We start from the raw sequence: 24,294 nt of genomic DNA, 5'->3' as shown, positions 1-24,294 counted from the left end.
CCTTTGAGTACAATTTAGAGTTTTTCTTATTTTTATTTTTCATTCCTCTCTTAACATTTTCCTCTGATTACTTTATGGTGAGACCCAATGCCAGTTTTATTCTGGGGGGAATAAACAATAAATACCTCATTAAAGTTGAGTGCAGAATTTGATAAAATGGGTAGACATGCTGGAATCTGCTGCCTCCTCAAAAGCCCGCACACAGCCTGAAGGAAGGGAACTGCCAGTTATTCATTTATTAAGCCCCTGCTTTTTTACCAACTACTTTTCTTTTTCTTAAAAGAAAAAAAAATTATTATCATTATTTTTTAAATTAATTAATTTTTTCATGTCTTATCTAATCTTAATTCTCATTACCAGTCATTTGATTTTAAGAATCTGGAATCTGAGAAAGAGATACAGAGATTTGCGCAAGGTCATAGAACACAGGACCAGGTGATTAATTTGAGATTTGAACTCACATCTGTCTGACTTTAAGTTTCGATTGCTTGCCGGCATACCACGAAAGCCAGCCAGGACATCTTTGGGGTTAGGAGGGGCACTTGAGATAGCTGCTGAAATGGCAGAGGGGTTCAGCCTCCTCCCAGGGAGGCAAAATGGAGGTCAGCTCCTTCTACATGTGTCTTCTCTTAAGTCTCCATTGCTGCATGCTAGCTGAGCTGCTGTGTAGGCAGAGAGTGAGGCACTGGGAGTTACCACTAAGATCTGCCTTTAGAGGGAGAGAAACATGAAATCTCCTTGAGCCACATACACATCTTACTGTTTGTTCATTGAGCAATATAGGAGGGATTCTGTGCATTGTAGTAACTGCCTCCAAAACCTGAGCTGTACTGGTGTTCTGCCCCTTTCCTCTGGGAGGAAGTAAAAAGTTTTTAGCTACAAAGAATGTGGAAAGCTCACACAGAAATGGAAGAGTACACATTTTATTGGCTCTGTGGATATACTTTATTAACTGCTTATGGTTCGAGAGTATACATTTATGAAATAAAAGAATTGTGGTGGCAGTGAGAACCTATATTTCAAAGCAGATTAATGACCACTTTAGGTTTTGAATAAGCAGTGGGCTACACGTCCAGCAGGAGTTTGGTGTGACAACGTACTGTGTAGTGAGTGCTCTTATAGATGAGAATGGGGCAGGTATGGGTGTCAAGTGTTCTCTATTAGTATTACTTCCAAAACAATTCTTGGCATAACAAGATATAATATTTGAAGTGGACATTTAATAATAAAAGTTTTTTTTTAAGAGGAAAATGTGTTAGAAACATAGGGCCCTAAAGTTCCATATGACATTTTCTAGCCCAGTGATTCTTATTTAAGGTGAAGATGATAGATTAAATAAATGTACTGTCTTATTAATAGAAACTGTAGAATTACAAATTGGCCAGATGTAGGCTAGCAAGGCAAAGAAGATGGAGTATGGTCGCATTGCAGGAGGCACAGGCTAAAGAGAGTGTGACACACTCCTACCATTTCTAGTTAGGTTTCCGCTACTGAAAAGCCATTTTATTCATCACTCTCCTAGGCTAACATTTATTGACGAATGATTTGCTTATAATTGACTTACTGATGATATAATAGATCTTTTTAAATCTATCATACCCCTAAATTATTTTGTATTTGGTTCACAAAGAGTTTGAGGGAGTCAAATTACTAATTCCAGTAGGCAATAGAAATTAATTAAACTTGAACTAAAGAGAGGCTAGCGGCAGCAATTTCCATTTGTGAGTCACAATAATAGCCAACAGTTTTCTCATGCTTAATATTGTCAGTCTTACATAGAATAGCTCATTGAACCTTTATAAAAACTTTATGCAGCAGATAGTATTAATATCCATATTTTACAGATGAGGAAACTGGCCAGAAAAGATTTTTGTAATACACCTTTGTTTACACAACCAGTAATTGTTACAGTAAGATTCAGACGGAAATCTTGGTGATATTTAGATCCAAACTCTATAATCCCTGTGTTATTCTGCATAGAGGTGATTTTTAAGCTTTGAATGTAGTTGAAAGCTGAGGTCAATGAAGTCTTGGAACATGCCATATTAAGAGGATGAGTGAAGTGACGAGACAGCAAAGGACATAGAAGGAAAGCCGATCATGGAAACCATACATGACAGTCTTGCTTAGTTTTCATAAATAAAATATGTGTAAAGGACAAGACTGCTAATTTCTTCCTTTTTGCTTTTTTTTTTTTTTTTGCATTGAAGAAATCAAAACAGAAATGGATGGCATGGAACAAATATTACACCCAGTTTTCCTTTTCTGTGCATTCTTTCTTAATCTACATTTTTCCTACTGGTCAGCACGAAGTGTCACCACTATTGTGACCAGCTACTTTGACATGTTACTGAACCTGTCTGTAGAATTTGATGCAGCTTATCAATGACCTCCTCCTCTGAAGACTTTCTTTACTACAGGCCCTTTAGTTTTCCTCCTGCCTCATTGGCTCCTCATGAGTGTCCCCCTCACCTACGTGACCTCTTAGCCTGTAGTACCCACAGTTTAGTTCTTGGTGGCCTTCTCTTTTTTAATCTACACTCACTTCCCTGGTGACCTCATCTAATCTTAGGACTTTAAATACCATCTCAGACCGATGACTCCCAAATTTATATCTCCGGCCCAGACTGTTCCAGTGAACTCCAGCCTTAAGTGTTTTTCAGCTTACTTGACATTTCTGCTGCTTTGTCTTGTGGGAATCTCAAATTTAAAATGTCCAGAACTGAGATCCCAGTATTCTGCACCATCTGTTCACCAACCACTGTCCCTTAGTCTTCCTCATTTCAATAAATGGCAACACCAGCCTTTTAGTTGCTAGACCGGAAATCTAGGAGTCATCCCTTTTTCTCACATCCTACAAGCAATCCATCAGCATGTTCTATTGACTTTTCAGAAAAAATACCTAGACTGTAACCATTGATCCCACCTTCATAATTACTCTCCTGGTCTAGCCACCATTATCTCTTGCTTACATTATTGAATTAGGCTCTAACTGGTCTCATGCGTGATCTCTTGTTCTCCCTTTTAGCCATAGTGATCCTGTTAAAATGTAAGTCACATCATATAATCTTTTTGGCTAAAAATTCTCCAGTAGAAATTCATGCAGAGTGAAAATGAGAATTCTTTAGGATGGCTTAGATGCCGAGGGCATTTTCTGCAGCCTTCTCTGTAGATCACTCCCTTCTAGCCACACTGGTCTCCTTGAATCTTTGAACAGTAGTGCATTTGCTATCCTATTAAAATTGTAATACACCCTATTGCCCTTATCACTGTCTACATACTTTGTCTTTTGTCTGTTTTGTTCACTGTTGTTTCCCTATCACTTAGAATGATCCCTGGCATATAGTAGGCCCTCAATTAATGTTTATTGAATGAATGAAATTTTAGAGTCTAAAACAGAGTCGTTGAGTCAGAGTATGCAATTACATGTGTGAATAAAATGTTTCTCCTGATTTCTGAGTTATGGTCCCAAGGGAACAATTTTCCACCTCTGAACAAAGGTGCCTCTGAGTACCTAGATCTTTATCTCTGTGAACAGTCATTGCCTGTTAGCACCAGTATGACAGGAGAAACACATATTACCATCATGTCCATTTCGGCTCAGAATGATTTCAGAATGCTACCCCATAAAGGCACACACATTCAGAGACCTTTGTAGTTTCCCTTAGCCTCTGCTGCATTAGCTGAAGATAAATCTATGCAAGTTCACTAAAGGGAACAGACAACTACATTAAGCTGTGTAGTGATGAACACTAATGGCCTGTAACAAAATGGGTCTCCGTAGGCCCAGCTGCCATGCAAGGTGGGGATTGTTCCTTCTTTTTGATAATGATAATGGGGGGTCGGGGGGAGGAATACCTCAGCAAAACAAAACCACATCCAAAGATGCAAAGAAACAACCTGTAGTCCAAGTGCAAGGTGATTTTCATAGTATCTCTTTTTTTCTTTTTCCTTTTTGAAAGTACATGCATCTCGACTGTCAAAGGTACGTATGCCTTTGTTCAGCAATGGGTGACTGGTGTTCTCGTCCCCATTGATTGTCACATGGTTGGCTGAATGATCTTGAGTATATCAATTAACTTTTTCTATTGTATGTGAGTCTTATGAGGATCAAATATATATGTATAAATACGCTTTATAAACTTCTGTAAACATTTAAGTTGATACCAGTGTTAATATTAAACCAGTTGATCTCTAAGACTCCTTTCACTTGTAGAACTAAATTATTCTAAGACTTCCAAGAGCAGTCTTTCTAGTATATATTTTAAATTTTGGTAACCGGGATATATAAATATAAATATTTCATGTTCAACTCTTAGAAATCACAGGTTTTACATTATGTGTGAATAATCTGTCCTAGGACTTTTTTTTTTTTTTTGACTATTCAGAATGTCATTATGACCTACACACACTATGTTTTCAGTGTTTGCTTTTCAGATATTCAGAATACATTTTACTCCACCGCAGAATTATTTGACAACACATTTTCTCCCAGCTCTCTGAATCTCTATGGATGATCTACCCCTGCCCGCCTTCTCCTCCCAAAAAATAGCATCTCCATTTGTTACTAAATAAACTCTGGTATGGCTTTTCTATAAATCCAGTTTTATTACTTTCTCCAAAAATATTTCTGATAATCCAGCCAGAACTCTCACTTTTGTTTGTCATTTTCAAGCGAGGTTGTTGAATAAAAGGGCTATCTCTAATTTTAGCCTAAGAAGAAAGGATTACAAGGCAGATTTCAAGACCCTGGTTTGGCTTCCTGATCCACTAAATTTGAAAATTCTAGGAATCCATTTACTTTTAAAAAACATTTTGTTCTTATTTTTATTGCCAATTTGTTTCAGCTTTCCCACATGCATGACTTTTATAGCCCCGTGTAAAGTAGAGTGCTCTGCTATATTGATTTAATGGTATGTTTCCATAAATTTCCGCTGTTACAGTGCTTGCTCCATACCTGGCAGCCAAGAGAGAAACAGACAGATGTGCTGGTTAACTAATTTTAAAAGAGAAAAAATTCTATTTTCTCCATTCTTTAATGTCATAGCTGTCCTGCCAATGACCTAATACTGAGATGTATTGGGTTCCCCCTGACATATGTTACAGGAAGTAGTGACCTGACCTTTTAAAAATTTTATTAACATTTATAAATTTGTTTTAGTGTATTATGTTGGAAGCAATGATTTTTCTGCAGAATGGATTGGGTTGACTGGTATACAGATTGATAGCCGTGTCACATTTTGTAGAGTATACGGATGCTGTCTTTTTTTTCTCCCTCTTCTCCTACCTTTAAAGCTTATGCTTATGGGGATGGAAACAATTTCAGTTTTCTATTAAAGCATTTTACAAACAACTGAATCATTACTGTCACCTTTTACATAGCCGGTTAGGTTTTGATTATTGCTTGATAAAACAATTAGGCATGGGTATTCATCCATTCATTCATTCAACCTTTCCTCAGTACCTAATATATTCCAGACACTGTGCCAGTCACTAGGCATGTTAGAATGATTGCCACAATCCTTGCTCTCAAGTAACTTACAAACTAATGGATTAGGAACCCGAGCTATACAGTCAAGATCCTAGTCAAAAATTTTTTTCTCCCTCAATCCTGTGTTCAAAGCTGTGACCTGAACCCTTTTTTTCTTTTATTCTACTATAGTATGCTCTTCCTAGGAAATATGGTTTTCTCTAAAGTTGCAATTCTGTGCATGAAGGTTTTTATAGTCATTGTGATTTCCCTCTTTGTAGATGATCATTTTTACTCAACTCGAATAAATCATTCGAGTTGTCAGAAATATTTGTCATAGATTATTCTTCGTTGTCAGAAATATTTGTCATAGATTAATAAAGCTTTATTAATGCAAATCTTTACAACTTAGCTGTGTCGAGTTATATTGCCTTAGCAATTCTCATCTTTCTCTCTATACCCTGAGAGTGAGAAGTGTGGTTTTATGAAAAGGACACCTCTCCCAGGACAGCAAACAGGAGGCGGGAGAGTTGGCAGGCTGCCTTTCTAACCTGTTTACCGCAATAGCAGTTGTGATGGTGATGATGACCAACACGCCCATCCATCATCTGCCTTTTTCCAAATGATTCTGAAATGTAAATTAAGCCTCCTAACTCCTCAGTGAGTATGGATTGCTGTTTTATTTTACAGTAAATATTTGTTTATTTTATAGACAGGGAAATTGAGACATTGAGAATGTAAGTAGATAGATAAATCAGTTATGGACGCTGCTGGGAAACATCAGCTAATGTTTATTGAGCCCCTGTGGAGAATAATACTTGCACAAGCCCCGTGCAGTATATTTTGTTTCTAGCTTGAGGAAAGTATTCCATAGAACTTATTGGCTTGAATTTACTTTTGTCCTCATGGAAGTTATTGTTTTGTTGTTGTACATTTTACTTTTACATTTGCATTTTCTCAAATAATGCATTTTACTTTTTACTTTAGGTATACAAGATCTAATAAGACCATTAGCCGTATTTCTAGGTCCCAGGCCTTTTAAGTTTCAGTCACTGAGTTTTTCAAAAACTGGGAACACTGTCATATATCAGATACTGTGCTAGGGGCCCTGGCCAAGAAGGTGAATTAAGAACTAGTTCTTGTCCCCAAGAAACTCTATTTGACTAGATCCCTTTGAGTACCATAAAAGTGTAATAACACTTGTTGTTTGCTCGAGTTTAAAACAACTTTCTTTACTGCAGAACTCTTCACAGCCTTTAATATACAAGGTTCAGTATGAATTTCCAGAGACAAGTAGCCTTTGCACCGTTTTCTAAGCTTCTGTGAACGGTAAACGCATCATGCAAGGAGTATATTTTGGAGTTAGTGTTCTTTAGAACACACTTTAAAGAACTGATGACATGGCCATTTTCCACCAACCACCTGATAATCTAACTTTCCCAGAATAGCTCTTAAGGATTTAATCTAGTCACTCTTTAAAGCTGTTTTTCCCCCAAATCGAGTAGCAGCCTTTGAAAAACAGACTGCCTCCCTACTGCTCACACTTATGCTCAATCTATATAAGGTATTTTTATGTGTGAGACTGACTCTTAAAAAATAAGCAATCACCTAGCCCAGCCCATGTATTCAACTCTTCAGGGCACTAGAACTAGTTAGAAGCAGAGCCTAAAAAAACCCCCAGTCTCCTGACTTTCATTATTCCTCAGTATGTCTCAGATGATTCCAGATCAGAAGTTTTCGACTTCAAATACTTTGAACTCCAGCAGCGAAAGTGCATTGAGTACAAACTCCTACATAAATAGGCTTTACTGTCAAATAGGCTAAAAATAGCCTCTATAATCAAATGCCTTTTACTATTTTCCCACAAAATATCTGAATCAGCCAGCTGTTCTCTTTTACTTTGTAGTTCTTTCATCTGCTGCCTAACCCATTGTGATGTTTAGGTTGTTTTTACCTAAATACCTATGTTATGTTTGAGGCACTGGTGAGTCTTTCTCCTGTATGCTCCACAAATGAATATAGTGACTCACCGTTAAAATCTAATGCACTACAAAAGTCCTGTGTAGGTTATATTCTGAATGTTTTATGTCAAAAGAAGTGTGATAAATATAGGCAGAGGAATAAAAACTATTAAATGTATGAATGGAAAATAAGCTGTAAGAAGGCCTTACTTTTCTCATAAATGTGTTCCAGAAATGCATGTAAGTTAAATGAAAATGTATACATACATTGTATAATAGTCTGCGGGTATCTTTAGGTCATGTTCAGGGTTGTTTGCCAAATTGCCTGTTTTCTGAAGCTTTTCTATAACAAGGTATCTGGTAGCATCATAACAATATAGTTTCATGCTTGTGACTAGATTAGAGTTCATATATCTGTTCATTTGTTAGTTGTTTGGAACCAAGAGTGCTTTTCTCATAGATATAGTCTTACTTGTTACAAACTTCACAAAACGGTTTTATCCATAACGTAGCTCTAGTGTCTTAATGTAGCTTTCTCAAATTTAATGAAAAAATAAGCACGTGTCCTAGGAGTGGATATAGAGTTAGGCTTGAGATTCTAGGAGCACATCTCATTCTAGAGAAAACTGGGACTGGAGTCAGAAGCTCAAATGCAATGTTGGGATGTGCTAAATAGCAGGACCTTAGGGCACATCCAGTTCAGTCTTCTTATTGGAGAGAATAGGGATATTACCCTCAACATGCCCCACTTATGTTTACCAAGGCCTGGGCTGGGGCAGAGGTTTCTTTCTTAAGAGAGAGAGCTGGATGGTGAAGTGTCTCCAGGGGTCACTGGCGTGTGAGGTCATCCGTGGCCTGGGTCAGATGGCAGTTCTGGGGTGAGGCGTGGGAAGGCGAAGTAGTGATGGGGTCTGTGCATGGGAGGGATGTGTGGGCCCTTTCTGGTTAGGCACAACAACATCGATCTCCATTTTTCGCCTCTCTCCTTGTACCCTGCTCCGTCTTCTTTCCCTTCCTAGTTAGTAAAGCCTATTGGTGAACTCCCTTTCTTTTAACAAGAAGACATCCATCTCCCCTCCCCTTCATTGGCACTCCCAGCGCACCAAAAACAGATCCCTGCTTACTCCAAGGAGGCCCTGACTCAGGAGAAGAAGTGAGGAAGCAAAATCGAGTTGACTCCGGTGGTTACAGAGTCTGCAGTAGTGAAAGAGGAAGAATGGGATGTTTCTGGCAGTGGGTAAGGAAGAGGGGCTTCCATGGCACGCCAGCTGGACTGAGGAGGTAACAAGGCCGCCTGAACACAGGGTGGGATCCCCACGGCACAGTGCCCCGGAAGCCGATGCTGAGGTGGGGAGAGAAAAACAGCGTCGGTCTCATGGCTAAGCAGGGCACTTGTGTGCAGTGGGCAGGGGGCTGAAGGGAAGCTGTGTGCAGGGGGCTGAAGGGAAGCTCTCTGCTTTTCTGATGCATTAGAATTTGTGGTTTAGTGACAAATCCTGGGGAATTTAGTATGGCAAATTGGATTTTAGGAACCAAATCAACAACATTCAAAACACTACAGCAAATGAAGAACCATGTTTATTAAATGGCCTGACCGTTTAACACAGTCTGTTCCTTTACCTTCAATCTTCTAAATACTTATATTTTCAAAAGAGAAATTTTCAGTAAAATGTAATTGTATAACCACAGAAGTGTTAACGGATAACTTTGTCTCTCCTGCCTTTTTTCTTTTCCTTGTTCTTTTCTCTGTTTATTCCTCTATTTTGCAAAGTTCCATTCATTGTTTCTAGGTCTGCCTGACTGAGACTGTCACTCGGTCTGACTATACCCATCACTGCTTTGTCTTGTCGCGCCCTACTACACTTCATCTGGAATTTCTCCCCTGCCTCCAGGCCTCTGACTTCGTTCTGTGCTCCTTAGCTTCCATTCTGTATTTGCTACATTGCTTCCCATCGATCTCTGATTAGCTTGGAGAGAAATCTCCAAAACAGAGACAACAAGCATACCTTTCTCCTTGCCACCTTTTATGTGTTGACTATAGTTTCTATGGTTTTAAATAACTACTGATACTTCATCTTCATTGTTAATAGTCATTTTCCTTGTTCTTTCTACATATACTGTGCCATCTTCAAATACTAAGCAGAAGTTATAGTTGACACAGAAAATTCATTATTATTCCTGCTGTTAAAGTGCACCCGTGTGAGGGGTGTTGGCGCAGGGCTGCGTGAGGAGGAGCAGATGCTAGAGTCGTGGGGGCCCTGACCCTTCAGACCCACAGTGACTTTCTGTGGTGAAGTCCAAGTGAGGCACGGAATTGGTGTCACTCTCAAGCACTACCAAGGTTAAATCTGCCAAGAGCAAAATGCAGAGTTGTAGTTTGCCTTAAATGCTCTAAAGTCGTATGAGGGGTGGGGAGAGAAAATCCCAAAGGATTGGTGGCTAGAATATCTTTTATAGTCAAAAGCTATACCAAAGCAATTGCATGAAACCCTAAACATCAGAGATGAAAATGAGAGTGCATCATATGTAACACAGGAGACAAACGCACACACATTCCCTGCTGGTTGAGCTTTTAATATTAGACATGCTGATTAAGGAAAAATGCACAGTCATTAAGGCCCATCTTAGGAGAAGTCAGGATTGCCGACTTCTTCCTGGCATTCATATACTTCGTTTATTTCGAATATTTGAATTATTATGATTGTATTATTTTAAGGTGTTCATTTTTACAATCCGGTTATGTGAAAATGACAGATCACCAAGTGGTGTTTGTGTGTTTAACCTTATGATTGGGTTATATTACATTTATGTGCCCTGCCTAGAATGTTTGCCTTCTAATATTTCTGTGTGTTAACCCAGTTGCCTCCCTTTATTGCTGCCATATTATAATGAATGTTTCTGCATTTTTATGAAGAGCCTATTAGAAGCGTAGGCTTGATTTAAAGAATTTCTTCACTTTACGAATACAGTTCATCTTTGTGAATGAATTTAGCATTTTAATGCTACTTATTTACTCCACAACATAAAACGTAGTATAATAAATAACGGGTCTCTTGGGCTTGTGCTAAAACTCAGTGATCATCCTCTCAGCAGGAAGATGAACACAACTTGAGTGGAGAAATAATGATCAAAATTTACCATGCTCACTGGGATGCCATTATATACCTGAATATAATAAAAGCAGAATTATAGTGCTTAACATTATACTTAGTACTGGCATCTGAATGTAATGAGGCTGGGAGAGGGAGAAGATTCAGTCACCTTAGCAACATTTTAGAAGATTATATCAATTTCAAATTAGCAATTCAAGTATGAAATTGTTCTTAAAAGTATATAACACCTAATTTTTTTTGGTGCTAAATAAATGTTAGATTAGTATTTTCCACCATCTTCATCCATGAAAAAACCCTTGGACTTTTTTTTGCGGGAGGTGGGGGAGTGTAGTGGGACATTGTTTCACAATTTCTTTATTACCAGTTCATGATCAGTTTGGGGATTGTCAAGATGACCCTAAACGACAATTATCCATAAGTGAAATACCTGCAAGCTGGAACCTCATTGTAGTCATTGGTTAGTAGGTCATTCTGTTTCATGGTTAAAGTCCAGAAAGAGTTAATTCGTGAATATTCAAAACCGTGTGTATAAATATAAGTCTGATTATATTCTGAGACTATTCAGGTTATTTTTGTAATATCTTTGCTTTATTTTTCTTCATTAGACATTTGTTCCTTGAAGTAAAGGGTCACAGATTTATAGGCCTATAGGACATTGATTGATAACCTAAATGAGTAACTTAGGCAATTTGCAGGACCCTTGTTCCATCTTAAGAGGCCAGGGTATTCAGTAGTCTCCCCTTATCCACAGTTTCACTTTGCATAGTTTGCTACCTGTGGTCCAGATATATTAAATGGAAAATTACAGAAATAAACAATTCAGTAAACAATTTATGTTTTAAATGTGCCATCCTCCCCAGAGCATGACTCATCCCTTTGTCCAGCGTGTCCACGCTGTGTATGCCCCCTGCCTGTTAGTCACATAGTAGCCATCTTGGTCAGATCGACTGTTGCAGTATTCTAGCGCTTCTGTTCTAGTAACCCTTATTTTACTTAACAATGGCACATTTACATTAACTTTTATTACAGCATATTGTCATAATTGTTCTATTTTATTATTATTGTTACTCTCTTACTATATCTAATTTATATGTTTATTGTATCTACGTATAAAGAAAAGCATGGTGTATATATAGGATTTGGTATCATGGTATCAGGCATCCACTGGGGATCTTGGAACACATTCCCCTTGGATATGGGGGCTCTACTGTACTCAGGTCTAGCTAATTGTTGTCATTTAAAATATAATCTCAATGGTGCTAGATTATCTAAATTTGAAAAAAAAAAGTTATATATCTTTGATTTTATATACGAACATATATTCAATTTTCATCTAATTTTTAAAAAAATTACATACTGTAGTCTCATCTCAAATATGTCAGCCCTCTGCTTTTGGTTCATAGGTTGCCAGTTTCATAATTCTTCTTTAAATTTATAAGTTCATGAAAATGTTTATACATATAATCATGGCCCCTGTTGAGTTATTAGCTTCAGGCATCTCCTACCAGGTTGAGTGTGTCTCCATTTTGATTCTCCCTGATCATGTACACTTATCTCGTGGTACATTGCTAGGGCTTTTTCTTGAAATTAAATCACTCAAAACTTGCCTTCCTTTTGGCCAGGACCACCATCTTTCAGTAATTCTCCAAAATGACCAACACAAAGAGTAAAAGGGGAGACACTGGCTATATGTTCTATAGGCCTTTTAGGAAACACGGAATTGTCCCTTTGGCCACATATGTGTAAATCTACAAGGAAAGTGATATTGTAGACATAAAGGGACTGGGCGCTATCCAGAAAGGAAAGCCCCACATGTGTTACCATGGCAAGACTGGAAGAGTCTGCAGTGTCACCAGCATGCAGTTGGCATCATTGTAAACCTCTTAAGGGCAAAAGTCTTGCCAAGAGGATTACACTGTACGTACTGGGCATGTTAAGCACTCCAGGAGCTGAGACAGCTTCCTGAAACATGAGAAGGAAACTGATCAGGAAAAGAAGGAAGCCAGAGAAAAAGGTACCTGGGTTCAAATGAAGTGCCAGCCTGCCCCACCCAGAGAAGCTCACCGTGTGAGAGTCAGCGGAAAGGAGCCTGAGCTGCGGGAAGCCATTGCCTATGAATTCATGGCATGATAAGTGTAAAAAATTAAAAACCTCTGTACTGTTAAAAAAAAAAATCAACTCAAAACTTTTACATCTTCAAAAAAAGAGTGCTGAATAAAGTTAGGTACTGCCAAGTAGAGGCATATATACCTTGGTGAACACAAAATACTTAGTGTTTCTTTTATATTGCATTTTTATTTTTCAGTCTTAAAGTAAATATAATTAAATTATATTTGTATATTTATATGGAAATATATGAGGGTAGGGGTACGGACTGAAGTTTACCTTTATGGTAGTAGGGTTATAGAGAAGTGCCTTGGCGACTGTTTTTCATGACCAGCAGATGATGAACAGTCATCACCTGTTGGAGGCATCCGCTGCAAGCTTACCTTTTGAAAAATAAGTACCAAAGGATTTTCTCATTTCATTCAAAGGCATTCGCTAAGTCATAATTTTATTATGTGATATTCAAGAGAATTCATATTGATCTGTTCCTACAACCCAATGTTGTTGTTCTAGGTAAAATTTATTTAGTATCAACTAGAACAGTGTGTGTGTGTATGTATGTATGTATGTATGTATGTAATAGTATATCAATCTATGAAGACCTTTTGTCTTCATAGTTCTTTTTCAGGATATGTTAAATCACTTAGAAAACCCCAGGTTATTCATATGAACCAGTCAGTGTTATGGAAATACACAATAGGCTGTGTATAAGGCTGTGGTTCTTTATCAGGGAGGAGTTGACTTTATTCTGAAAGATTGTGAAGGCTGATTTACTGGTTGTCTGCTTCTAGTGCGGACAAATCATTCTACTTTGTAGACTGTTCAATTTAGAGCAGACTGTTTTCCTCATGGCCCTGCCAAGACAGATATCCCCAGACTGTATCTTCAGATAATGGAGTAGCGTGGAGAACATAAAAAGTAACCTTCTGATGAAAGGCATCAGAAAGCACAATTTTGATTCGGATAGCTAGGGATTCAATACTTGTTCCTTCTTAGACAGCTTCAGTTATTAGATTGAGATATAATCTGCCTTCTTGTAATTTTTACTTCTAATTTCTTTAACTTCTAAATTCACATAGCACTGTTTGGCTCACTGGTAGTTAATAGTGTCTGCTTTGTGTATCATCTGTACTTACCTCATGAGTAAAGCATGGCTCATCTCTGTTTGGGAATGCTTCCTCTACTCCATAAGCCTATAGCTTTGAAGTGGAGCATGAGTCAGCCAGGTCAGCTGATGCAGTTCAGTCAAAGAGTACATCACACGATCAGTGGGGTGAGAGTTGTTGTCATTTATTCATTCAAAAAAAAAATATCGAGTGCTTATTGTATACCAGGCACTGACCCAGACATTAGGTGGCACTCATACTCTAAGTTTATGTCTTAATTTCTTTTCTAGAATGTATACTCTATGAGAACAGGATTCATGTCTGGTTGCCTTTGTATCTTCTACCTCACCTAGCATAGCACAGCACGGTACAGTACATTTAGAACATGATCAAAGTTTTATTTTTTTAAATGAGTAAAGACCAAGGATACCTCTTTCATGGAGTACCATAGAGTAGATCTAATACTTTTATGATAGACTTTAAATAGATCACAGTAGCCTAATGTCTAGGCCAAACAGCCCTAGTTCTTCAACAGTTCTTTCTCCTAAGTGGTTGGATTGCCCTTTTTTGGCTCTTTCCTAGTAGAGTATCTTTTTATATGTAGGAAGCAGGGCTGAATACAGTAGTCATACAGTATCTGATATATCCCAAGTGAGGAGGAAGGTACTATACTTTCTGTGATTCATTAATTTCCCATGAAGCATTTATTAACTACCACCTTTTTCCCCTCAAGGCAGTCATACTTTCATCTCTTTTATTAAGTAAATATATTAACCAGATATTATATATCTGTGTCATATCTAAATATATATAACCTTGAACTATTTGTTTTCCTATTTTCCTGATAATTTCATTAGTGAAGATAGTGAATAAGACTTTTTATTTGTAATAGGATGTTTTTATGTATATTACAGAAAGTTTTTTAAAAAGTCATATATAATTATTATTTGGGGATACAAAAATACAGTTACCACATGTGCATGGAGGGAAAGAGAGAGAGGGAGAGAGAATGAATAAGAAGGAAGTGATGAATCGCCAAGGCTCGGAGTTCTTGCCTCCTTTATTCTGACAGTCATTCTTGTTTGTACTGCTAACATCTGTCTTTTCCTTAAAGAGTATTACTCTTTTTTTATCTGAACTCCCTATTTCCTATGCAAGAAATAATACTAACTGGTTTAGTAATTCTTAGTGTTTCCCTTGTCTCATTTTTAAATTCCAGAAAGAAAGAACTAAAAGATTTTCATTGACATCTTTGTTATGGTTAAGATGTGTCACTGCTTCTAGGACAAATGACAAATCCCCTTGTCTTTGCCATTCCACAAGCTTTCTACCAAATCCTAATGACCTATAGTCAAAGCGCTCTATCCAGGTGATTTACTGTGCTTGATTTGTTCCATGATTTCATCTTTAGACTTCCATCTTTGTCAGGGCCATACTGATCTCCCCACAAGGGATATATAGTAGAATTTCTCATATGTCAAGTGTATTGCATGCCTTAAAAAAAAAAAAAAAAAGACTGTCATCCAAGTTATCAGCAGTTAAGAATAAAATTCCAAAGCTCCATTTTGAAATTATAAGCTTGTATTTTAAAGTTGCTTTTCTGTTGTTTTTTTTTTTTTAGGGGGGAGGGGTTGCTTTCCTCCCATATTGTAACTTCCTTCATTCTTTAGTTAATTTAGCAAATATTTCTTAAATGTTCACTATGTGCAAAGAATTATACTCAACTTGAGGATTACAAAAATAAGTGAAAGCTCCTCTCTTTTCCCTATTCCAAAGCCACTCAAAAAAGCACTCTTAAAATTCTTCTCTCTGTGCTGATAACATCAGAATAGAGTGCTTTCACTTCTTTTCTTGTTACTTTTAACTGAAAGATTCTATATATTTTAAGTTCTTTTCATCGGTAAATAGGTATGTTTTAGAAAGCCTACATTATTTAGTGAAACAGAATGTTTATGTAATGTCCTATAATGTGTTCGATAGCATACTGTGCTTAAAACGAACCACTATAATTGTACCCTTAGACTTTCATTGACCAATTTTAATAAGACTATTTTCTCTTGTATTTGTTCAAGTTAAGAATAACTTAAAAAAAAAAGATGACCTTTATAGTATGGAAATTATATCTCAGTAAAGCTGTTTGAGAGAGAGGAAGGGAAGGAGGAGGGTGAGTGAGAGAGAGAGGCAAAAATGACAAAACTGAAGTTGTCCTTCTTTGGGCACATTATGAGAGGGCAGAGTTCTTTGGAAAAGATGATAATGCTGGGAAAAATAGAAAGCGTCAAGAAAAGAGGAAGACCAAACATAAGATGAGTTGACTCTGTAAAAGAAGGCAGCCCTAGGCCTGAGTCTCCAGTTGCTGAGCGGGGCTGCTGAGGACAGGACGCTGCGGACATCACTCATTCATCGGGTCACCAGGAGTCAGAGCCGACTTTGGTCAGACTCAATCTCACATGTAACAAACCTGCTGGGCTGTTTTCCAGCACTGTAGATGGACTGCTTTATTCCACCTACTAACTCCAGTTCTGCGACGTGGGGAAACCCAACTTAGCTAATTGAAACACTCATTTGGCTAACAACTTGAGCAAGGTTCAGTAATTCTGTTTCCCACTTTGCTTGCAGAACACAACGTAAGTGCAGGATTATGCTCTTCACAGCTTATTACACCATGTGTTCACTCACAAGGAAACAACTTAATACAGTTTACTTCCAACTGTTTCCCTCACGCTGACCCCTTTATTAAAGTAACTAGTTTCTCAAGGTTATGTTTATTTTGAAATTATTTTTTGGAGGTCATAAATTTAGTCACACACCTCGTTTCATTTTCTTTTTTTTTCCCCTTTTAAATTTCCACATGTGTCACCAAACCAGCTGTTGATGGCTCCTACCCTTTGTCTTCCTGGTTGATCTTAATTATTAATTATTTCTTTTATGTAGATATTTTATTTTTATATTTTTCTGGTTGTACTTTATATGTTCAAACCAATCTCAGGACTTCTGTCTTGTTAAAATACTTCAGGACCATCATTTATTAATTACTCCTTTGTGTTGGATTGTTTTTCAATACTTCAGACCTTGGAAAAGCAGGACATGTTTTCACCTACGAGTAGTCCCTGTGAGCCTAATGCCTCTCTCCCACAAATTGTTCTTTTGGAGATGAACCATTTTGCTGAAAGTAAATGTGCTGTTTTGAAAATTTTAGGAAATAATTTTTTTAGAATTTTACAAAGCCCCCTTTTTCCTCTTTTGCAGCCTTTGTTTCAAATTATGCTTTTCAACTTACTTTCCAATAATGCCATCTTTAAGGTCTCCCTGTTAGAACTGACTGCAATCAGTTATCCCTTCTACCATGCTGTTAATGCGCTGAGGCCTCTGAGATTTCTTCTCATCCTGGCTATTCACCGCAGAACCACCCAGAGCAGAGCTTTGAGCCTGACGTTCCAGACGCTCCTACTGAAACTGAGGTGTCATGCCCAGGAGCTGGCCCTGGGGAGTATTTTTAGCTTCACGTGAATCCCACCTTCTCCTCATAGAGTGGTGTAGACATTATATTAACAACAGTGCTTTTATAACCAGTTAACATTGCTAGTCATCATTTGTGGCAAGCCTTTTCTTCTAGATTTTGCCTTTTCTCATTGTACAACATTCTGTAGAAGGTCAAAGCTAAAAGATTACTCAGAAATTACCTCGGTGATAATGTATGCAGTATAATATCAGTTTGCTAATTTGTCCATGATCTAAGTATGAGAGTAAATAGCAATGAAAGTTTAGAATGGTTAACAAATTTTAATAATTTTAATATCTTGTTGTTAAAAAGTAGGGTTTTTTTTTTAAGAAAAAGGTAAAAATCCTTCATACTTTTTATTGATTTTATTTAATGAATTTTCTCCCTCCCAAAGAACCACCTTTATTACCCAGTGTAATCCTTGTGAATTAAAGGCTAAAAGTCTTTATTTTACATCTGGAGAACAAATGGTTGTCCCTGCTTCGTTCTCAGACAAGAGGGTGATTCATGACTTTCATATCAAATTCTTAACTGAAATAAATTTTGTCTCAATTTGAGAGAAAATAGCGATGACACAGGGTTGTCTCTGCCAGCCAACTAAGGCATATGGGACTTTTTCTCCTCCCTGTTTTTCTTCATTTACTTCTATCCCAGACTGCAAATCCCACATTTTCTCCTAAAATTAATTTAACAATATGGCACACATTTAAAAATAACATAAAGAATACAGCATATCCTATCGAAACAGGAGGCCAATAGTTTATACATGCTCGGTGTAATGCACTCCTCACCTTACATAAATCTCAAGAAAAGCTATAAGAAGGAAACACATTCCCTCAATGTGACAGGATGTGAAATGGATGTAAACCAATTACTTTTCCCAGTTTTTAGAGCAGTCTTAGGAATACTGACCCTTCTGACTTCATTTTCAGGGAAGAACTCTATACCCTCAACTGCAAGGAAAAATGATTGAGCTGAATTCCTAGCAAGAAGCAAATCGAGATTTTCAAAGAATAATTTTGCTAGGACCCATGGAGCAAATCACCTTTAAAACATGCTAGAGGTAGTATTTAAATACTTTTAAGCCTGTAATCACAGTGGTCTTTGATGAACTTTTCCCACTTTAAATACATCAAAGTAAGTAGAGAACAAACACCATTAGAAAATCATTATAATAAACAACAACATTGATTTACTTCTCTCCTTTGGAACCTCCCCTCCCTTTGTTTTTAGCTATTCGGGTGGGCTTTATATAGTGAAGTAATCAGACTCTTACAGGCCATCAGAAAAGAAATTTAAGTGATTTAAAAAAAAATTCTTTAAAATTTCAAGGAACCTGGTCAGTTCTGTGCGTGCCCAGTTTTTGGCTGTGACTTTCTTTTTACCATCGAATCTTTTCGATGGTAAATAGCCTCTTGCTTATGCCTGTGTGTTTTGGCTTTAAAATAAAATCAATCTCTGAGAAAATGGGCTTCCATCTTCTTTCAGACCTGTCTCCTTTGATGATTGATGTTAATTCAGTAAGCTGCTGACCCAAGAAAAAAGAATTGTTTGGGCTTTTTTTTTTGAATAAATAAACTTAGAAAGAATCAATGGCTGCAGCTTAGAGAAATTAGACTGCGGAGAGCATAAAGTCTCTTTCTGTCCTATTTCTCATGTAAATAAAGCAGGTAAAGGGCATTTCAGCACCAGATATCTTTTTGAATGATGGAGACTTGCTTCGAAGGAGAAATTGTTTTTAATTTAAGAAGAAGTGTTCTCTCTATCTATAACCAAAGGAAGTCTGTATTTATGACAAAACAGGACACCCACTTATTCCTATAAACAATTCCAAACTGGCCTTAGCAGAGCCAAGGGTCCGCATTCACTGGGCCTGAGCTTACACTCGCTGTGATTGGAATACGGGGTTCAGTCTTCCCACTGCATCGAGAGGAGCATTTCTGAAGGACATGAGAACGTTTTATTTAATTTTAAAATTGGAAGGCAGTGTTGTCTGCCAGACCAGAATAGTTAACCTAGGTGATGTTTCTGATCCAGCAGGCTGTTTGTTGACTGACCATGCATGAGTAATTTTGTTTTTCTCCGTTACAATTTTCTTTTCCTAAACCATGCCACCAAATGTTGTGTTATGGAGGGAAGGTGGCATCACCTATGATGACTATTCTTCAGGCAAAAGATGATGTGGTAGGTTCCTGGCCATGAGACTCACAGTGTGACAGGCCGTTCAACATATTTGAAAATAGAAAGGCAGCCTTGCTTTTTATTACCTTTTATTTTGGTACCGCTTATTCAGCAATGTCTAATAAAGACTGTGTTTCTTTCTCAGCTTACTTAATCTACAGTTGTAGCCAAACCAGCATTCATTTATGTTCATAATACATGCATGATCAGAATTTAACATTAGCCATGTTCATTACAATTTTATAAATTGTAAACAACCCAAGCATCAAGAAATAATGAGAAGGTTAAATAAATTATGGTATTTTCAGATAGTGTAGTATTGTAGTGTAGCCATTAGGTCACTTTCCTATTCTGTAAAACAGAGATAATCGTACCTACCTCGTAGGGCTGAAGTGAAGACTGAATAAGTTCGTACATGTGAAGCATTGAGAACAGTGACTGCTTGTGTATGCATCATATGGCTGTTTGCTATTTTTATTAGTGGTATGTTAAAACTATGTCCACAGAGAGCTCTTACTAGCAAAGAGAAGTATGTATGTTTCAAGTGAATATGAGATTATAGACATAATATGATCTTAATTATGTAAAATATTACTAGGAGGTAATATACTAAATAATAAACATAGTTATCCCTGGGTATTAGTTTTTCCTTTCTACTTTTTAATTTTTTCTGTATTTTTAATGTTTTGTTCTGATGAGCATATGTTTGTTCTGATGAGCATATGTTTTATAATTTGAAGAAAAATATGATTTTTAAAAAGTATCAAGAGTTCTGATATAGTATCCAAGAATGCATTTTATCTGAAAGAAATGATCTGATACATTCAAGTATGCCTGGGCAAACTCAAATATAAATAGAGTGAACACTCATCCATTTAGGCCAAATATAGATTTACAGCATAATATAGTTCAAGCTAGTTTTAAGGCTCAACTCTACTGGTTACTAGATAGTTTGGTCTTAGGTAAACTACTTAAACTCTTAGAAGTCTCATTTGTAAAATGAAAATAAAGTCTTTATTTCCCCCTGTTTATCTCATTATGTGGTTAAAAGGATTGAATGAGGAATTATATGTGAAAATGCTTTATTATCTAAAAGTATGCAAAATATTCTATCTAGACTTTTTTTTTTTAAAAGAATTTAAATGTTAGGAACTTTCAGGTATTAATGGTATTAACTAAAGATATTCACTAAAATTTTTAAGAAAGTATGAATGAGGTATGATTCAAGAATTAGACGCTAGATTTATCTAAAACTGTATCTTAGGCTTAAGCCTAAACACTATCCCCTACTGGGTTTCAGACTTCTGTGAAAAACTGATAAGATAATTCAGAGTCTAGTTTATTTTATAGAAAAAGAGTCAAGTAGACATTAGTCAGAGGAGTGGTGATTTTGTGCAGACATAGCCCAACCCAGCCATCTTCCTTATTTTCTATTATTCAAATTTAGTCTTCAGTAAAGTGAGTTAATCTAAGAAGGAATGCCTACTTATGTCCCCATTTGCTGTTTGGACAGTGTAATCCATCAGTACTTATGTTAAGCAACATAATTAGCACTGCCATGTAGGTTTACAATTTTAACATGAATTTGGGAATCTACTTTCCCTTTTGCTTACAGTGAGTCATCCATCTTTTTCAGGTTTATTCTAAAGGATTCTTGTGAAGGCCAAAGGAAATGGTATTTGTAGAAATGACTTTTGAAAACACCTAAGTTACAGAAAGAGGATATTTGTATGGCCTGAATGTGTCTCTCCAAAAGTAGTAATATCGTGGTGGTTTTAACCAAAGTCCGGAAGTTCTTTGATGCTCCTCTCTCCAAGAGGCAGAGTAATTCCCCTGCCCTAGAGCATGGTCTGGACACAGTGACTTATGTCCAACACCTGTCACATCTGGAAAAGGAGAAAGAGTGGCTTTTCAGTGGCAGAGAAACCTGACAGACATCTCTTTGGTTCAAGTTTATATCACCATTAGCATTACTTAACGATATCACGTATCTCTTGATGTGATAAGGTGAGAAAGGCACTTCACTTCTGTGATATTCTTACCCCAAATCTATAACTGCAGTCTAATCCTTGGAAAACATCAAAGAAACGAAATAACTGGCATGTACTCTTCAAAAGTTTTGAAACTATGAAAGACAAAGACTGAGAAGCTGTCATAGATTGGAGGAGACTTAGACATGACAACTAAATTTAATTTGACATTAAGGATTAGACTTTGGAACAGAAAGAGGACATCAATTGAAAAACTGGGGAACTCAGCATAAAGTCTGTAGTTAATGGTATTTTACCAATGTTAACTTTTTAGTTTGGGTAATTACATGGTTAAATAAGGGAAAGCGGATGGAGTGTAGACAGGAACTCTGTACTGCCCGCAACTCTTCTGTAAGTGCAGTTATTTTAAAATAAAATGAAAACATCTAAGACATGGGAAGCAACAACATACAGGCGTATAACAACTTTATTCAGAAGAAGTGACATGCTATGTACTGTATTCAATTGTGTGTAATAGAGAAAAATCTATGTAATCCGTATAATTAAAAAATTGATTGATCCAATTTTGCTACCATATGGAATTTTTTTGGTTACATCAAATATTTTTTTTATTTTTTAAAAAATTTTATTTTGTTAGTTTCAAGTATAGAGTACATTGGCTAGACATTTATATAGTTTATGAGACGATCCCCCTAATTGCTCTTTCTCTCCTCTGGCTCTCCAACTAGCCATTACATTAATGCTGATTGCATTCCCTGTGCAGTGCTCCCCTTCCTCATGACCATATATCAACTACTAATTTGTACTTCTTTAACCCTTCACTCCATTCTCCCAGCCCCCCAACCCTCCTCCCCTCTGTCCATCACCAGATTGTCCACTATATTTTTGAGTCTGTTTTTGATTAGTTTTTTCTTTTTGTTCCTTCGATTTTGCATATAAGTGAAATCATATGGTATTTATCTTTCTCTGTCTGACTTATTTTACTCAGCATAATAACCTCTAGGTCCATCCATGTCATTGCAAGTGGTATTTTATTTTTTTGATGGCCGAGTAATATTCCATTGTATGTATGAACCATAACTTCTTTATCTAATTGTCTGTCAATGGGCATTTAGGTTGCTTTTATATCTTGGCTATTGTAAATTGTGCTGCCATGAATATTGGGGTGCATAGATCTTTACGAATTGTTGTTTTGGTTTTCTTTGGATAAATATCCAGAAGTGCAATTGCTGGGTCCAAAGGTCTACCCATTTTAATTTTTTAAGAAACCTCCATACTGTTTTCCATAGTGGCTGTACCAATTTGCAGTCCCACCAACAGTGTATGAGGGTTCCCCTTTCTCCACATCCTCGCCAACACTTGTTTTTTGATTTATTGATGATAGCCATTCTGACAGGTGCGAGGTGATAGCTCATTGTGGTTTTAATTTGCATTTCTCTGGTGGTTAGTGACCTTGAGCATCCTTTCATATGTCTGTTGGCCATCTGTATTTCCTCTTTGGAGAAGTATCTGTTCAGGTCTTTTGCCCATTTTTTAACTGGATTCTTTGTTTTTTTTTTGTTGTTCAGTTGTATGAGTTCTTTATATATTTTGGATATTAACTTCTTATCAGAAGTATCATTAGCAAATATCTTCTTCCAATTAGTTGTCTTTTTGTCTTGTTGATGGTTTCCTTTGTTGTACAAAAACTTTTTAGTTCGATGTAGTCCCATTTGTTTACTTTTTTCCTTTCGTTTCTCTTGCCTGAGGAGATATATCCGAAAAGAAATGACAGTTCGCTATATCAGAGAATTTACTGCTTATGTTTCTTCTAGAAGTTTTATGGTTTTGGGTCTTACATTTAAGTCTTTAATCCATTTTGAGTCTGTTCTTGTATAGGCGTAAGAAGATGGTCCAGTTTCATTTTTTTGCATGTATCTGTCCAGTTTTCCCAGCACCATTTATTGAAGAGACCATATGAAATTTTGACTTAATTTCTTTTGTTATCTTTTTTAGAAAAACTATTTTATAGTTTCATTGGCTCTTTTTCTTCTAGCAGATCTACTTTTACATTTTCTTTATTCTGATGTTCATTTTTAAATATCTACATTAACACATACTGTTCTGAGCATTATGGGGGAGGAATGCTATATCAAAATGGTTGAGAAGGAGACTTAAAAATATAAAAATTTATAAGTTGAATAAATGATACAGGAGTCGAGGAAACAAATCTATTAAGCTTGATAAAGATAATAATAGAATAGCTAATATTTATGAAATGGTATCTAGCATTGTTTTAAGGACTTTGCATATATTAATTTATTTAATCCTTACAACTAAAATTTATAACCTGTGAGTTAGGCACTGTTGTTAATCTCATTTTATAGATGAGAAAATCGAGACAGAGAGGTAAAGCTCATATTCTTAACAATACGCAAACTAACCATTTGCCCTATTTCCAAGAATTATTTTACTATGTGCAGACTGTGAAGTTTCCTAAGAAACACCCAGCATGGCACTGTGGAGGAAGAGCATGCCCTGAGCAATTCCATAAGCCAGCTTTCCATTGCCTGCTAGTCCTATACCAGATGTAAAATAGTGTTTGTGAGCAAACCCTTTTCCCACCCCATGGGGACTGAGGCTGTCAGTCAAAATGACGCAAAAGCTACACCTACTGGGTACTGAAGCACGTTATTTTCTCAAGCAGCAACTCATTCTTTTAAGGGAAAGGAGCTTGTCCACACAGGGCATAAGGATCTGTGGGTTTTCCTTGTGTGCTGAACACCATGAAGTGCTTTTCTTGAAACAAGTTGGTGTTCTGATCTTGCAGAGACATTGTCATTCTGTGGAAGGGGGTGGGGGGAAGTATGGGGACCCTTTGAAAG

General features: G+C 36.9%; 1 protein-coding gene across 2 annotated transcripts in view; it reads left to right on the top strand.

The window, feature by feature from the left end:
- Window positions 1-24,294, top strand: part of EXOC4 (exocyst complex component 4) — a 675,009-nt gene that overhangs the window by 324,890 nt on the left and 325,825 nt on the right. Inside the window, exon 11 of one of the 2 annotated variants that reach the window (XM_023530309.1) lies at window positions 18,191-18,851. The exons of the other annotated variant lie outside the window; for it this stretch is intronic. Within the exon in view, the coding sequence (XP_023386077.1) occupies window positions 18,191-18,227 (37 nt within the window). The 3' untranslated portion in view covers window positions 18,228-18,851. Of the gene's footprint in view, window positions 1-18,190; window positions 18,852-24,294 lie in introns of those variants that run through there. 2 annotated transcript variants of the gene reach the window in all.

This window comes from Pteropus vampyrus, unplaced genomic scaffold, assembly GCF_000151845.1.
Source record: "Pteropus vampyrus isolate Shadow unplaced genomic scaffold, Pvam_2.0 Scaffold48, whole genome shotgun sequence".
NCBI classification, from domain to species: Eukaryota; Metazoa; Chordata; class Mammalia; order Chiroptera; family Pteropodidae; genus Pteropus; species Pteropus vampyrus.
Note: the sequence above shows the minus strand (reverse complement) of the source record. Positions and strands in the feature narration are given on the sequence as shown.